Below are 18,569 nucleotides of genomic sequence, written 5' to 3' on the forward strand. Positions count from 1 at the left end.
TGTATGTAAATAAAGTAAACAACTTGCAACATTTTAAAGCTGTTTGCAGCAACTGCACAGTTTATCTTGCATCAGCCCCTACGATCCCATCACAGAGACAAATGCACAGATTTCTTTTAGGGTCATAGAGAAGAAGTATATAATCTCCTTACCACAGACAATGAATTCCCATTCCCGGTGATACCATTCCGTCTACAAACCCCTCACAGACTGAATGAGCAATTAATTCTGAATTTTTTAAAAAAGTTTATAATTCAAGTGAACTTGGATTACACTGTTTTTGCTAGTCAAAAAATTACCACACATCCTATTTCAGCTAAATCTAGAGAAAGAACAGTCAAGCCCATCCTTGCAAAAAGGGAAAATTTCATTTGTTTTCTGTCCTACAATTATTTCAACTGAATGAGTGATTGCCATTTTTATTTTAGTTTAATTTTAGAAAAAAAAATAAAATCAAAGAAGCACAGAAACAAATCCAAAACCAGAAAGAGACTGGAACTGAAATGGGGAGTTAAGTCATACCTGGTCTTTTACCTTTATAAGGCTATCTACTTGAAAAACCTAAAATGGACATGCAGGAACCTTGCAGACTAACCTTTCCAAGATTTCATATAGATCTAAACACCCTCTTACAGACACAATACTCAGGTACATCACAAAAAGACACTTGTTCTTCTAAGTAATGCGACGGCTAAGGATAGAGTCTCTAACAGATTTATCTGTAAGAAAACTAAGTAAATATATATGAAACTTACATGGACTGCATACAGGCATTGTCAAGCACAGCAACTTAATTTTCCAGCAGGTTAAACCGTCACTGTACTCCACTTGAATCAGTCGTAATACAGCCAGGTCTGCAAATGACTTGGACTGACTGCTGAAACTTTTTCTAAGTCAAAGAAAGGCTGCTGACTTAGTCAACCGGTTATTTGCCAACTGTCAATATCTAGGACTGTCCCTGCAAGTGTTTAAAAGTTTACCACATACCACTTCCTCAGAAAAAGTCAAATATATTCCAAGTAGAGGAATTCTGCTTCTCATCAAAGGGAAGTTTTCCTCTTTCCATCCATCCCACTGACTCCAGAACAGCATACAAGGCTCACCAAGCAGAATCTGCCTGTCTCTGTAAACTCCAGACTTAAGTCCACATATTTCCAGGATTTATAAGAGGATTATAGTAGCTGAAAACACAATTCAGAGTTTTTTACTTCCCTACCAACCCCTCTTTGATCAGGATTTTGTAATCACTACTGTACAAGTGCAAGGAAATACATATTTAGAAAGAACATTTTTATGCTGTGTAGCACAATGTAGCACAATGAGATTAACCATTAGGGAAAAGATCACTACAGCATGGTGGTATCTCACAGGCAAAGGCTGGTTTAGCAGCTAACTTGGTTAGTTAGTGACAGGGACTGCATACAGTGCCACTTCCATGCACAAGACTAATCCAAAAACCAAAACTGTGCCAATTATAAAGAGACATGAACACAATTATTGCTATCTAAATACAGCTGGATCAAAATTTCCTAAGGGGTACAAAACAGGTAAATCATTAAGCAGTATGAAACACATACACTTCAAAATCAAACTGTGCTCTAGGAGGTTTAAGATTAATAAATTACAGCTAGATGGAAATATACAGAAGCAGGTTATGACTTGCAAGACGGAAATGGGCCACTGCATTAGGTCTATTTGGCCTATTACACATCATTCAGTTACTGTCAAATGATTAAGTAAACAAGGAAGGAGAACTATCTGACATCCTCCAGACGTCATAATCTTCTGGTACCTTCCTAGTCTTTTCACTGTCCATTCTCTGTCCTTACTGTGCCACAATCTATTTGGATCTCATTAGAACAAGTGATACACCTGTAACTAAGGAAATGTCTAACTGTTTTTGGGAACAGACTCCCTTCTTGTAAGAAAAAGAATGTAACAATAATGTTATGAAGTCAGTTAAATCCTAAGGCTGATCTCCCTCAGGACTCCAGGCTGATAAACTTCTATGCTGCTCCAGACCTACCCCTTCCAAAGTGAAATCCCACACTTATTCCACACCTTCCCAACATAAACATAATCATGCAGTCCAACTGAGCACAGTTAAAGCTGAGGTTTTACTCCCTCTCCTTTTACTACACCTCTCTCTCAGGGAATATAAATCACAGACATATAAGATATATAAGGGACACAGATATATAAGGGACTCATGAAAATACCCTACCTATAACTCCAGTCTGCAATCCTGGCATCATACTCAGTTTAGACACACATACCTTACCCACTGGAAAGTCCTGCAGGCCTGTTTAGCTCATTAACCTTTCCTGCCTACCCTCAGAGCTAACACTCTGGTTGTCATTACCTGATTGTTTAATCACATAAACATTACTTGGTTTCAGCAGAAGTAACCTAGCAGCTTCTACAACCATGCATGGGAAAGCCTTCCCCTCCTAGCCTGCGGCCCTGACTCTGCCCATACAGACCTCCCTCTTCCCACCCTTCTGGCTCCAACACATTCACAAAAATGTCTCAACATCTTGAAACATTTTCAACTCCTTCTCTGCTTCGTCTATCATTTCCTATCGTCTATCAATACTGAAACATTAAGTTTTGTCTTCAGACAGTCTATAGCAGAGGAACAGAAAGCACAGTCAGATTTCCTTTTTCTCTGATGTTGTCCCTATGCTTAAAGACATGTTTCCAAACCTCAGCAACTTTCTGACTTTTTCTAACTTCTTCTCAAAACTGCCTTTTGTTAAAATGTTAACAAATAGGTTAGGAAACATAAACCCAACTATTACCAACCATACTACTACTTTGGATTTATCTGTTTCCTCCAGTATGTCCAATAGACTCTCAAGATAGGAACTGAACGGACTATTTAATTAAGTATTTGCATGTAATCTTAGCACAACAGAATCATGGCCAGACTTTAATAGTCGTGTGATACCCTAGTAAATACCCTACTACCCTGCACTGAAATGCCTTTGGATTTTATTTGTGTGTACAACAAAGTACAAAGTATGTCAGCTACATATGCAATAATTCAACACCCCAAAAGTTAACCAGGATAGAATTTGGCCTAATCAGGACCAATATGGTGTGCTTCACTTATAACTACACCAGAGACTGATGAAAAGCAAGGTACATAGATTATTGTTTAAAAACAGTATTTCTATCATCCCAAACCATGAAAATCCATGGGGAAAAAACATTTTTAATTCTCAATTTCTGCCCCATGTTTGTAGTCTGTCTGATTTTAGTGGAAGTGTAAAATACTATTAAATTACCCAATACAGAGTCCTTACAATTACATGTTGTGTTTTAAAGTAGTTTTACACATGTTCATCTAATTCAGGTTTTATTTTGGTTTGCTTATAAGCAGAGGCCTTCTCTCGCTCCTCTGGGAAGCTGTTTTCCTTGCTAATAGACCTCATTTTCTGGAAATATTCTCCTTATTAAGCTTCTGCTGACTGTTTTGCAAACACTGACTCCATAGTTGCTACTGCTTGATTTCTTCTGACAGATTTAGGTAATAAATCGTTAATCAGCTGTGATACTCCGATTCTGCAACCTTTTTCGGTATATATACAACTTCTATATCTGAGTTTTCCAACCAGAGTCAGTATCATTACTCATACTTTTTAATTCTTACATCGTGTAAGTGCCTTGCTAAGTGGAGTCAAGTCCCTTGTGTGCTGCTGGATGAATGCAAAGAAGATGAGAGGGTAAGACTTGATTCCTTGTCTAAATGTTTGAGAGCTTTTTTACTCCTCAGCTTGGAGATGTTCAGCAGTTTCTGGGAAAATAACTTCTGATTCACTTTTGTAGTGTCTCTCACTTACAAGCCAAAACTATTCCAACTAAATCAAATTATTTTCAAAGTAACCACTGCCTACCATCGATATAAAAACTCCAGATAGGAAAAAAAGAGGCAATATGAATAAGCATGTAAGTGACTCAGCTTGTTTTTAAACTGCCGTCACATAAATCTACTCAAGTCATGCCATCATCACAAATTGTTCTTTGAACTTCTGTCCCTCAGAAACAAGCACATTTTTCCTATCTATCAAAGCAGTGCCTTAAAAGCTTTTTTTATTATTCTCAAGGGCATCCCCTGGTCAAGGGTCTGGCCCTCAGCCTGGAAAATGTCCAGTCACACAATCCAATATTTCTTTAAGCATACCTGTCTGAGGTCATAATACCCAGTGTGTTACACTGTCAGGTGTATCATTGGTCTAGTATTCTGGTCTCTTTTCTTGAATCAGCAAGGAATTAAAAGAATTTCAATTTTTAGAGGGTTTGGAGTTTTTTCTCCCAAAACCTGCTGAAGATGACATAGCATTTAGAAAGATTATTTCCCCAGCTAATTTGCTGTTCTCTGCAGGAGGAGGACTATTTTCAATTAACAGTTTGAAGCACTTTGTTGCAGTATGTGGTTACCTCCATATCATCAGCACATTATGCCTTTCTGGGGCTCATTCTGTTCTCTGACTTCCCTGAAGCCAGCACACAAAGCATTAGGTTCTCCATTAGGCACAGACCTAAAGCCAGGGAAAAAGCACTCTCTGGCAGTCTTTGTTTCAGCATCTCTCAGAAGCAATTCTGTAGATTTAATTTTATTTATTTATTTATTCTTACAGCTTCTTTCTTGACAGATTCCCTTGATTTAGCTTCTCACAGTCCTTCCACTTCACTGCAACAGTCTGAAGTACATAACATTGCTTAAAAAAATACCTAAGTACCTTCTTCAATACACATCATACCACAACCGAGAATTATTGAGAAAGCAGTTTCTGAATGTTTAGTTCTCTATTTAGTTGACTTTGATGTCTTTATAATTGCTCTGATAATCTTTCTGAAGTTACACCACTGAAACTTTAAATTTTGATTTGTTTTCTTGACTAAATGATACAAAATTTTGTACTGACTGATCAGTCACTCTTTTCTGGTTGGATGTCTTACCTGTACCTGAAAGAGACTAACCCCAAGAGATTAATAATGTAATATAGTGTGGAAGAGACAGTGTTTGTGAAGTATGACACTTTTGTAAAAAATTGCTTAAAGTTAAGTTCTTAAATAACTCAATAAGCATGCAGAGAAGGACAAGTAAGCATTGTATTTGGATCCTCCAAAATACTACTGAAATTTTTTCTATAGGCCAATAAAGAAACAAAATCACCAAAGAAAAAGGGATGTCATCCTTTTATTACATACTACAGAATGAAAAGTTAAGAAACAAATGACAGGAAGAAACGGTCAGGTTTTCAATGAAGAAAAAATAACCATGAAGGATTCTCCAAAAGAATATGCGCTATGCGCTGTTTCCTACATCCATAGGATAATACCCTTCTGGTAGGACAGGCAGGCAAATAATGAGGCGGAAAAAGCTGCAGAAAATACCAGGTTATTTAGGAGAGCCAAATCTGTAACTGGCTACAAGAACTGCAGAAAGGACTGAGGGACTAGGGAACAAAACAGTACATGGAAATGAGGGCTATGTGCAGACTAGGAAAAACGTGAGAAAACAACCCATCTTCATCTTTAACTGTACAGAGGTGCTGTACACTGTCAGATGTGACCTCTCATACTTCAAAAAAAGGCATTACTAAGCAGCAAAACCATCATGCATTCACTTTACATGATACTCTGAAAGCATGAGAAAAATGCCTTCTGACAGTAAAACAGAATAAGTAGGATAGCAAGAACCTTTAAGAAAATTGGGGGGGGGGGGGGGGGGGGGGGGGGGGGGGGGCGGGGGGGGAAACAACAGACAAGTCACTGTACTACTGTCAGTCTTTTATGCTGTCATGACTTAAACTTGACAGGTGGTTCTGGGCTCCCTAGTTTTCAAATGGTTAAATAAAATTTACAGAGAAAGAGTGCAAGGATGAGCAGAGTGATAGAATTATGCTCATGTATGAAGAGGCAATAGAAAACTTTAGCTTGGAAATGTCTGAAATAAGAGAAGGACGATATGGTAATACTTAACTAAATACCAGAGAGAAAGTGGAATAAAAATATTCACTCAGGTAGAAGCATCATAGTATACACATCAAAATTGTCAGACAATTTAAAGCATACAAACAGGGATATTGCCACTGTCAAACAAAGCCCATGGTAAAACTGTAAAACTCACTGTCTCGGGGATTTTTTTTAAGCCAAAGCACAAAAAAAATAAGCACATGACATAGCCAAATGTATGGAAGATGGTTCTAGCTGTGGCTAACATGTTAGTTCAGCTATACATTTTGACCTAAGATTTCAGCACCTGAACAGTCTGTGTATTCTACTGTTTATAATTCCCCACTGGACAAGACAGAATGGTTTAGAAGGATCTTTGATCTCATCTAAGTCTCACCTACTCTTGCTTTCTTACTAGACTTACAAAAAAATGGAGAAAAGCCTGCAGAACTGAACCATAAATGTGAAAAAATGTCAGTATGGCATTTCTTATATCCTATCATGTACTGCCTTCTAAAATTTTGCCTCCTGGGTTGCACATAGATTATACTAACAACTTTAAAGATTGGTACTGAAAATTACTGAGGGTGCTTTAGAGTTGACAAACCACGAAAGCAAAATCCATTGTTCTTTAAGAAGGAATAGTGTAGTTGAAACTTTATTATTAACAGATAATACACAGAGAATTTTCCTCTCCAAAAATCAATGAAAGTACACAATAGAAAGTCTTAGAACAAAAAACACAAGCATGTTCTTTGTGCAGCACAGTCCCAGGCTATAATTTGCTCCGTATAAGTAGCTTTGATTAATGTTGTGGCTGGATCCAGACCCAAATGAATGACAAAGCACTTTCAATAATAGGTTCTCCTGCATGGTATGGAACAACTGTTCCTCTGGAGGAAATTTGCCTTTACACATGCTGAGTAGCAATCATGTAATCTGTTTAACCTAATAAGAATATCTGTGATGTAAAATATCAGCACTGTGACACCGGCAGCACCAGGCCTCTCAGATACAACTGTGGGCCTTTTAGCATCTTGCACAGATGGAAGATGCAGTAGCACAACACGCAGCAGCTCCTTCCTCCTTAGTGACTCACCCATTCCCCTGCATCACCTTACATCAATGTCAAAACAAAGACTGCTCATTGTTTGGCCTCAGCTCAGCCTATGGTGACCAGCTGAGAACGATTCCCCACAAAAGGCCTGACCAAGCTGAAAGGAAAACACATCATCAGCCTTTCATGCTGAAAAACGCAAATCTTGAATTTCTCTGGGTTACCCTTTTCAGGCCACTGTAGTACAGAGTAAACTGGCAAGCTGAAGCCAACCTATAAGATTTATGGATCTGTTCTGAACTGAACACACCAATGCTCAGATGCTTCATCCCCCAGCCATGCTCAGCTGACATGCCCATACACGGAAACATCAGTCAGAATGAAAGACACTCTCTCTCCTCAATAACAGTCCTGTAGAGGAGGCCTCCTCCAAAACATGTAATTTCATCCCATGGTTCAGAAGGTGCAAAGAGAATTCTGCATTTCTTTCGAAAACACACATTACAGAATATAAAGGGCTGTGCTCTGGTGGTGTGTTCAGTTGCTGTGCTCCTCACTTCATATAAATGAAAGAAGGAATATTATCTATTCTCCAATCTCCATGGCTCTCCTTAGACTCTGGTTTTCTAGACAATTCCTTTCTGATCATCAAAAGCTATCCAGAAGGATTAGTGCAGTATTTGCTTTTAGAGGTAAACAAATTGTTTTTACTGTTTGCAATTTACTAATGGGAAGCATTATCACTGCATAATTAATGTCTATCAAGTAAGACTACCTATGATGTACTTGAGCAGAAAGTTTGTCAAAACCACCTCCATCTCCGTCTCAAATTTTGTAATACATGAAATGCTAGTGTGAAAAATGTATTAAGGATTTGTAACTGCACTGTGCAGTATCTTTTAAGAGGGCTAACAAAGTTACAATTGTTTATATGAAAATACAAGGGAAATTATTTTAAAAGCTCCTAAAAATACATTATAAAACATCTTAGTTGGCATGGGACCAGAATTTCACATTTCATGTTTATTTACCCTTAATATCTGCCAACACAGTTAAATATTAAGGAAGCAACCAAGAGATTAATTTTCTCGTATCTTTCTCCAGTCCTCTAAGAAATTACTTGTTTCTCTAACTTCCAACAATGCATGCCAAGAAGGGATAGTATAACAAATCAACTTTTACAAATAATTTTAGATACAAAACCACATCTGTCAGATGAGAGATCTGAGAGAAAGAGGATCTTGGGTTTAGGATTGCTCCCTCTCCAGAGATTCTTAATACATCTGTGAAACCAGGAAGGCCCCTACAAGTAGCAAATACCCCAAAACACAGGATAAAACAAGCAGCTGTGGGATAAACACAGTCCTACTCCTATAACTGAACACATTTCTTAGAGCTAGGATAGCTAGTGGACATACAGGCCATGCATGGCTAGTGGGCACGCATGAAAGGCAAGAAGACAGGGAAACTGAGTTCTGCAGAGAAAACGAAAATGGAAATCGAGCTGGCCTAAGACCATCCCAGCCTTAAAAACATCCTACTTTTGCAGCGCACATAAGAGGGGAAAGAGCACACATTGTCTGGGGTAGATTAGCAGTCATTGCAAACACAGTAAATCCTCTGCAGTTTCAGCACGGCCCTACCCACCAACAAGCCGTTTGAGAACACGATCTATATACCTCTGTGATTCCTAACACAGTATCAATGACCTGTGAGACAACTGAGACACAATTATGATGCTGAACCTTGATAATCTTTGCGTAGTGCTCAGTTATTTAATATCTTGCTTACCCAAACTTATCCCCTACTGCAAGTGCCATTTAGACCACAGAAATAATGCTTCTTCAAAGACTTCGCATATTATTCCCCTCCTTTCGACTATGCAACTTGATGCATCTTAAAGTCCCAAGAAATGCGCAAATAATCCTCAAACGGCAAGCTGACACCACCCACAATGCCTGTCAAATAACGGGCTCGTGGGTTCGTAAAGCAGAGCATTATTCAGCAGTAATTAGAGGGCAGCAAGGTGTGAGAAGAAAACGCACCCCTAGAACACGCCGCAGCCCCAGCCGCTGCGAAGGTCACCAGCCCCATCCTCTGCCCGCCGCCCGCCCGGGAGGACCACAACACCGCCCCGAGAAGTTTCGGAGAGCACCCGCGGGCGCCGCACCCGGGGCTGCGGGGGCGAGACCGACGGCCGCAGTCACCGGCAAGTCGGGCGAAGTCCCGCGACCGCCGCCCCCCGCCCCCCGCCGCGACTCACCAGCCGGGACTGGGCGCGCCGCAGGAATTCCTCCATGGCTCCGGGCGGGCGCAGGGCAGGAGCGCGGCTGGGCTGGGCTGCCCCGCTCGGCGCTGCCCCGCTCGGCGCTGCCCCGCTCGGCGCTGCCCCGCTCGGCGCTGCCCCGCCCGGCGCTGCCCCGCTCGGCGCTGCCCCGCCGCGCCCCGCCCCGCCCGCCGCGGGCGCTGACGTCAGCCCGTGCCGCAAGGGCCGCGCGCGCCGCGTTGGGATGCGATCCCTGCGCCTCGCCGGGCCCCGGGAAGAGGCGGCTTGCTCTCTGAATAGAATTCCTGACCCGAGGACAAGGCGCGCCGAGACCCGCTCGACGCAGGGGCTCAAAGCAACAGGCACCAGCTTTTGGCTGTTGCGGGTTGCTTGTGCGGCGGTGTCTCAGCTCCCCGGTTCAAGTTTGGTGAGACTCATCAGTGGAAGGCTCGAGGGCACTGGGGCCAGGGACAGTGACTGTTTCGGGGTCACCTTTCCATGGTGGCAAAAGGTCTGGAGAGAACCAAGCGGTGGCTTCAAATTGCAAGACAGCGTGTTAGATGAGAAGTTAGGGAAAAAAAAAAAAAACTCTTCTGAGGGTTGTGAGGCACTGCCCAGGGAAGATGCGGGTGCCCGATTGTTGGAGGGGCTCAAGACCACTTTGGATGGAGTTCTGAGCGACCTGATTTAGAGGAAGGTGTCCCTGTCCACTGCAGGGGGGTTGGAACTAGATATCCTCCAAGGTCCCTTCCAACTCAAACTGTTCTGTGATTCTGTAAACTGTGTTTCACGGCCAAGCCTCAGTAAACCCTGCACTGTACCTCAAACCTAGGATCCTTTTTAAGTATTGTGCCCACTGTCGCATTTTAGATAGATATATTCAATTGAATAGCTCACAAAGGAGCCTCCTAGGCTAGAGTCCACTTTGCACAGAAATAAAGAGAAATGTCAAAGAGCTGGAGTCTAGTACTGCAGAAATCAATGGGAGGTCATCCAATGAGCGTAGAATAGACCATAAAATAAACTAGGGCTCGCAGTGTCTCCACTGTTCTCACACTACCAATATTCACCATTGTGGGGGTTTTTCCCACTCTAAATAACTAACCTGGATAGTGCAGTTTTATTATTCCAATCAAGTTGTGCCTAACTGAGGAATCAGTGATGACCAATTGCTAATAAATTCAGTGCTATGGGATCTGGGCTTTTTCTCTTTTGTGTATTTTTTTCAGTTCATTGAAGATATTACTGTAAGAGCTAAAAGCTCTTGCTTCCTTATTAAGAAACTTTTTCTTATGATTGTAATTTACTGTCATTTGATTTGTTAATTCTTCCATGATATCTTGCAGATCCTATTACTGTCATAATCAATCTGCTCAGCCTAGTCATATGTTCCAGGTGGAAATTGTTCTGGGGAACATAAAAAATAAACCTTAAATAAACCTAATAAACCTTAAATCATTACCATCTAAAACTGGAAGATAAATCTTCATTAAAATACTTGAGTGGACAAGTTACATGAAGCAAAGTACTCTAAATGACAGTCTTCTACAGGAGAAAGATAATTCTGTTTCATTTACTGGAACATGTCTTCTTCTGAAATGCATTGTGTGTTTGCACATTAATTTGTTTCAGAACTCTGTCTGAAACTCTATCTATTTGGGTTTTCTGGTTGTTCTGTAGAAAAGTAGGTCTCCTGAAGGATACAGGTTTTGCACGACATACTCTCGTAATTTGAAACTGAAGTATTGCAGTACAGAAATTGCTGTGTAACTTAGGATGCAGAGTTGTGGTCAACTAGGAATGTATTGCCAAGTAAAAAAAAATTATGCTCCCGCCAAAAAAAAAAAAAAAAAAAAAAGGAGTAAAGTATATATTTCACTTCAGTAAAGTCTGCAAAACAAAATTAAAATATCTGGCTTGCTATGTGAGCTAAGCTGAAGTTTGGGAAACTGATGCTTAAAAAGGTCATTTTTGATGCATATGTATTTAAAAAAAACAAACCTCCAGAACAGCAAATAGTTGAATAAAAAAGCTGAATTTTCTAAATAGGCAGAAAAGTTGTATTCTTACACCTCATACCAAAAAGCACGCTCACTCCCATACACTGGAAATAATTTTTTTTTAATAATTAGTTCTTTCTACATCCACTGAATAGATCTGTGTGTGTAAATATTCCTCTACATTGTACTACCCAAGTGGTTCTTCACTGAATCTAGAAGAACTATGCTGATGCTTTGTGATTCCCGTGTTGGATTTACAGAGATGGCCTCAGTACAGCTGCATTTAAAAAAAACAGAGTGCACCTGAGCTCCCTGAAAACATTAGCACTAGATAGCTTTTGAAACTGCTTTTTAAGTAACTTTTTTGCCTCCATAATTATTGTATGAGTTACATATTGAATAATTAATTATTCATATCCTATTGTGCTAAACCATGGACAAAGTGCCCGTCTTTGTATCTGCTTAATATTTAATAGAAATTCCTAAGCTTTATTCTCCTCTTTTCTACTCCACTTGTAGCCACTAATTTACTTCTACTTTACTGAAGTGTAAATTAGAGATGAATCAGGACCCAGATTATTTTTTTTATCCTTCTTCCTAAAGTAGCCAAAACCAGTTCACAGTCATCCAGGGGCTCTTCCTAAGGTGTGTTCTTCATTGATGTGTGTAACTTACCTCCTTATGAAATGTGTAGGAATCATGTATGTGTCCCAAAGCAAGAATTTGCTCAATATCTCATTTGTAGAATCAAATTATTGAAAAACAGACCTGCTGAGCAATACTGGGTTTTGACTTGTTCATAAGCACATTTGCAATACATCTTGTCACACTGAAGGGATTTAGGCTGTGAACTGAGAGTCCTGCTTTGTGTGTGTTTGTTGTTTTGAAAATCTAAGTATAAATAATGTCATACTTCTTCAGAGAGTATGGTTTGGAAGCGAATGTTTCTCTGTTCACAAGGCAAAGTTGATTTTTTAGTTTCAGCCATTATTTAAGCATGTGTAAATATATGATTACTTTGCTGTGTCTTTTTACTGTGTTCTAAAAACCCCTGTAACTAGTAATTATGAACAATGTCTTACACTTCATGTACTTCTAAAACTCCTCCCATTTTCACTGTGGTCATCCAGGGAAAAGTAATTTGCATGACATACAAACTATCCTGGTAAAACCTTATATCCTCACATGTAGTATTCCCCACGAGACTAGATGGCTGCCGATGGCAAAAGTAAGAGTCTGCTCTCTGGTTTCAGGTGGGATTTTACAGCTTTTATTCTCAAGTCCTGCTTGCTTTGCTGGAGACCTTTCCTGATGACTCGCCCATGCCAGAGAGCCCTGACCCCTCCCCAGTCGGGCTTTTTCCCCAGGGGGCAGGGCCCAGAGGCAGGGCCCAGAGGCACCCCCCAATGAGGGAGAAGCGGGAGGGGAACAGGGTTAGGTTACATCTCAGTGTGGGGAATGGGCACTGCTGGGCAAGGACAGATCACATGATACATAGAAAAAACATTACAAATACAATGAAATGTAAACCAAATTAATGCATTACAAGACTCACACATGCTGCTACCAATAAAGACTTTTGTGATATTCCATAGCTTCTGTGGTTCATATCCATTTTATTTATTCTCCAGGCATACAGTTCAGATCATTCTAGTCTATATAATGGAGAAGTAAAACCAGTGATTACACGTCTCAGAAGAACTCAGAACTGAACTCTGTAACTCATCTTTACAGTTTAGCAAGGAAATAGAAGAGTTGTCATGATACAGCTATCCAGCACTCTAACATTTCTATCAAAATCTTTTTTAATGATAAACATTTCAATAATGTATTATCAATCATTTTCATGTTAAATAAGGCTAAAGTTCCCATTGCAAGACTTTTTATACAACCACTGTAAGAATAAATAGTTCCTGCCCATGGAATGAGAATGTAACATAATCATTTTAATAATAGCACAAACGAAGTTCAGTGCCCTCAGCTCTTGTAAGAGGATATTGTTTAAAACTTGTAAGGAAAAAAGGTGATTTCACAAATTAGTGAAATAATATCTCTCCAAACAGCCACCCAAGGAAACAAAAAAGAACAAAGCTGTGTGTCAGCAGTAGGCTGACAGTCATTTACATTGGCACTTGAGCCATTTTACTTTCAGAGTCTGTAAGATTTCCATGTACACCTATGAAGGTTACTGCTTTGTTCTCAAAGAGGTTTACCAACAGGTCATGTCCTTAGAATCACAACAGTTATCCAATCTTTGGTACCAACTGGTTCTTCACTTCCTGTGGTTGGTATTTGCAGTTTTTCATGTTTCTGTTACCATGGTTGCAGGATCACAGAATTGTTTAGTTTGGAAAAGACCCCTAATATCAAGTCCACCGATTAATCCAGCACCAGTGTTACCCACTAAACTGTGTCCCTAAATGCCCCATCAACAAGTCTTTTTTCCAGATTGAACAACCCCAGCTCCTCCAGCCACTCCTCAAAGGGCTTGCACTCCAGACTCTTCACCTCTGGATGCTCTCCAGTCCCTCAGTGTCTGTCCTGTAGTGAGTGAGGGGCCCAGCACTGGATACAGAATTTGAGATGAGACCTCACCAGAGTTCAGGGGCTACCTTTTGCTCCCTTTATTAGTCCTGTTGGCCACACTGTTGCTGATACAGGCCAGGATATCATTGGCCTTCCTGGTTACCTGGGCACAGCTGGCTCATGTTCAGCTGCTGCCAACCAACAGCTTTTGGTCCTTTTCCACTGGGCAGCTTTCCAGCCACTCTGCACCCAGTGTGTAGCCCTGTTGTACGGAGTTCTGGTGACCCAAGGACAGGACCTGGCACTTTGCCTTTTCGAGCCTCATACCACTGGCCTTGACCCATTGATCCAGCCCATTCAGATCCCTCTGTAGTCTTCCTGCCCTCAGCAGATCAACAGTCAAACCCAGCTTGGTGTCATCTGAAAACTGCCTGAGGGGGCACTTAGTCAACCCCTCACCCCCATCATTGATAAAGACATTAAATGGAACTGGCCCCACTACTGAGCCCTGGGGAACACTACTTGTGACTGGTTGCCAGTCACCCTAAAAAGATAGACAAAAAGAAACCATTTCAAATATCAGAAGACTCCTCCAAACATGAAGACCGTCCATCAGCAATGCATAAAACCTCTGTGCTGTGAAAGCCTCCTATCTTTCTTTAGTGAAAGTGAACATGAAAATGGAGGCAATGAAATCACTGTCCCTTTTGGACTTCTGGTTTGCCCAATGTAAACCAAGTAGTATTAAGAAACATTGTTCTCCAAGGGATTACTTTTATTCAATTATTTCATTCCTAACCATAAATTTCAAGGTGAAATTTTAAAACAGGCCCTATTTCTCTTCTGGAACATTAGGTATGGAAAACTTAAATTGCCACTGCTTATTTTGAGGGGCAAAGGAAGAGAAAGAAGCCATGCCTGGTTCGGAGATGACTTCTAAATATCTGATACATATACCTGTTGATGTTTTCAAAGACCAAATGCATTAGCCATATTTTAGTTGTGAATAGCACATAATTCCTGTGTTAAAATAACTGTCTGTTCTGTTCCTCCTTGCAAAACAGAATAAGATACCAGAGTGTGCATTTCTGAGCCAAGGCTACCTACTAATTCAAAGGCAAAAAGCAATATTGAATCAATACCCAATGTACTTGGAGGTATCCTGAACAATGGACGATTGAATGGCATTCTCTGTGGGAAAGTACAGGCTGAAGGTGGACAATAGAACGACTGGCTTAAATCCAATCCCAAACTACAATTTGTACCAAATAATCATGAAATTAAGTGTGAGAAGTTAGAATCCAGATTCATTTCCCATCAGCACTATGTCCATGGAAAACAAGTTCCCAAGTTGTTCACTAAATTTCAACACAGTGTTCTAAGGTTATTATAGAAGTTAACCTTTTTTGTGCTGCTGCCTCTTACACCATGTATGCTGATAATTTAGTCAAACTGCATGTGCCATGTGAATACATACCCAACAGTGCAAATGATCATTCTACTAAATGACAGAGTATGTTATGTCATTTTCACAGCCTCAGTACAGGCTACTCGTGTGAAACTAGTCCCAGGTCAAAGAAGTAATTCTGATAGATGGGCTCAGTTTAAGCTATTACCAAATCTCCTGTCCACTTATCCCTCACTTGGAAGTTAATTGAAGGAAATTTATTCCTATTATATTGCCACATACTAGCAGTATTTAAAATAGGCAGAAAGTATGTTTCCAAGGGATGGTAATCTCTGTCAAAGTGGGGGGTATGGGCTTAAGATATTTGACTTAAATCATTAACACCATTTGCTTCCCATGTACATGGGTCAAAGTCCTCGGAAGTTTTAGGCTGCAGTGAGCACAAGGCATTTTCAAGTTAACCATAAGAAAATTAAACAGTACATAAAACTTCTGCTTTATAGATTACCATTGATCAACTGAATGAATGAATATAGTATGTTTATTATTTTTGCATTTGGAGATGTTTAGAAGAAGTTCAGAAGGAAACATTCTTACAACTACTAGTTTGAATGCAGATAAAAAAGAAATAACAGTAAACACTAGATTTCAAATTATAGAAAATAACATGAAGAGAATATTGTCTCTGGTAATAAATGTGAAATATATTACACATAATATAATGGTTACTATTTCAAAATTGAAAAATAATGTAAGAACCTCTCATTTTGCAAGTTGACCAGAATATGCAACTACTCATCACAGACCAGTTAAAAGTAATTTTTAAGGCAGAAATTTCTTATTAGTAGAATACCATATTATCATTTTTGGACAGGTCCTCTCATTCCACAGACAAGTAACATAGCTAACTACAGTTACACTCCTAAAAAAAATACCATGTCATTACATTCAATACAGTTCTTACCTTGACCTTTGAAATTCATACATAGTCAACAAATTCATAGGACCTTTGTTTTGCAGACAATATCAAATATTTAGTAGATACACTGATAATAAAATTAAGGCTTGTGAGTGGTCAGTTTGTTTATCCTGCCCACAACAGGGGGTTTGGAACACAATGGTCTTTAAGGCCCCCCTCTGACACAGGCCATTCTTTGATTCTATGATACTACAAAGGTCCTAAATACAAGTAAAAGTATTCTATGTGACTAATAAAGAACAATAAAGAGCATTCCATCTTCAACATCCCAGCACTTTAAATGGAGAAGGATATTTATGGATATTACCACTAATATATTTTTTTCTTTAAAAGAAATACAGTTCTTTTGTCAATGCAATTGACAAAAATTGTACAATGCAATTGTAGAATTACAAAACTGATAGTGATCTGAAGGTGCAAGGAGGAATTCATGTGTGGATAATGTTGGTTTGGACAAAAAAAACAGGTTATGGCAGAAGAGCATGGAACTCAGAAAACACTGTCTTTCCTTTAAGTCTGAATTATGGTTGCTGATTCTGTACACCTGTCCTAGTTTTGGCCAGGACCCAGAGGTTTTTCTATACCATCCCATGCCTTTGCTTGCTCAGTCAGTAGATCGCAAGGCTCTTAATCCTAGGCTTGTGGGTTGGCACCTAACATTAGGCAGCAATGTAATGGTTTAGGAAGGGTACTCCCTAATTCAGCGCCCACACCAAGAGTGTCCAAAACCAAATGCCATTCCCTCACTCCCCGTTTCCCTCCCCCTTCCCAATAAGGCAGGATGGAGTTGAGAACTGGAGGCACAAAAGGTGAATATCACGGCTTAAGATGAGAACAATTTACTGAAAACAGCAATGAGGTAAGAAACAGCAATATGAATTTTAAAAAAAAGTATTACTTTTGCATGGAAACTAACAAAAATTACCATTTTGGAATATTTTCTGTTATTTGTGGTTTATGTTTTCGTGGTTTATCTTAAACCAATTGGATTCATGCCAAGGACTTGCATTTATTTTCTGCTTCAATAATCGTATGTCTTGTATTCAAGACTTTGGCTTTTCAACTAAGAATTCATGCTGCAAAGATAACAGGCTTGGCCATTAATGATCATTAGTGTCACCACTAAGAAAAGATTCATGTTGGTCTTATTTATTAAGGGAATCAAAATATGCTATTATGTTTCTAATTACGATATTTATTCAAACTCTCACACTTACCCACAGTATGAATACAGTGCAGACAGCTGTTTTGGAAGCTTCCCTATGTAGCTCCTGAAATGAGGTTTTCTTTCAACTGAGGACACTCCTATTCTCCTAGAGAAAGAGTGGAATAAATGTGGATCTTTGCACTTGGAGGCAAACTCTGGTGTTGGATGCCTGAAGCTTGAAATTGTGTTAAGGGTAAGAGCTGCTGAAGCAGTGAAGTGTCTAAGAATTGTGGTAGATCATGAAATGTTCTGTTCAAGCTCCTCCTGGGCAAGTATATAATTACAAGAATAAAAGATTAAAAACAGTCAAACAAGCAAAGAAATCTTTGTCACTTTTAATGTAAATTGCCTACAAGAAAAAAGAAAGACATTTTAGAATACAAGAGTATTTTATTTACTTCTTTCATTTAGAAGATAAAGAACACTAGTATCAGAATCTACAAACAGATTTGGTATCAAAAATATATCCCCTGACAGCTGAAATAAAAGGCTTGATTTACTGTTATGCAGCACAGTGGCAGAAACAGAAAAATGCAAACTGAGAACTGGTGCTGTCATAAAGCTTATTAGAAAAAAATATCAAGAAACAAATATGACAGTATGAAAATTATTTTAAGAGCATGTATTTAGAATATTTTTTAAATCTTAACATTAATTCAGTGTCTATTGACTATATGCTTTTTGCTTAAGTATGAGCAATGTGTTTATTAAGTCAATATTATTGATTTCAAACATGGTTAGGCAGAGACCACTACTACAGCTAAAAAGATTACATTCTGCTCTCCTCATATGAAGCCCACATTTCCAAAACCAAGAATGATCTTTTTCAGCAACTACAACCCAGCACAGATTATCAGCATTAATTGTTTCTTTTGTTTTTTAGGAAATACAATTTGAATATGCTTTTTCCAAACCAATTCCAGAAAAAACATAGTGTCTTGGTTTGAAAGACAGGTATCTGCTAGGGAGAGGCGGGGCCTCTCTAGGAATGGAGAATTCCAATCCCTTCACTCCAAGTTATTATTATTTGGAAGATTAAAAAGGCTTTTTAGTCAGAGCTATGGGGAAAGGAATAACAGTCCTTTACTAGTAAATATAACAGGACAAACAAACAACAATAGCAATAGCAATAGCAATAGCAATAGCAATAGCAATAGCAATA

The 18,569-nt window shown here is 39.4% G+C and overlaps 1 protein-coding gene across 7 annotated transcripts in view; it reads right to left on the bottom strand.

Moving 5' to 3' along the window:
* Nucleotides 1-9,360, bottom strand: part of PRUNE2 (prune homolog 2 with BCH domain) — a 136,038-nt gene extending 126,678 nt beyond the window's left edge. For all 7 annotated transcript variants that reach the window (XM_058424131.1, XM_058424130.1, XM_040089566.2 and 4 more), the window contains exon 1: nucleotides 9,285-9,360. In XM_058424131.1, coding sequence (XP_058280114.1) covers nucleotides 9,285-9,320 — 36 coding nt within the window. In that variant the 5' untranslated portion in view covers nucleotides 9,321-9,360. The remainder of the gene's footprint in view (nucleotides 1-9,284) is intronic.
* Between the last annotated feature and the right edge of the window lie 9,209 nt (nucleotides 9,361-18,569).

Source organism: Hirundo rustica, chromosome Z (genome assembly GCF_015227805.2).
Source record: "Hirundo rustica isolate bHirRus1 chromosome Z, bHirRus1.pri.v3, whole genome shotgun sequence".
In the NCBI taxonomy this organism is placed as follows: domain Eukaryota; kingdom Metazoa; phylum Chordata; class Aves; order Passeriformes; family Hirundinidae; genus Hirundo; species Hirundo rustica.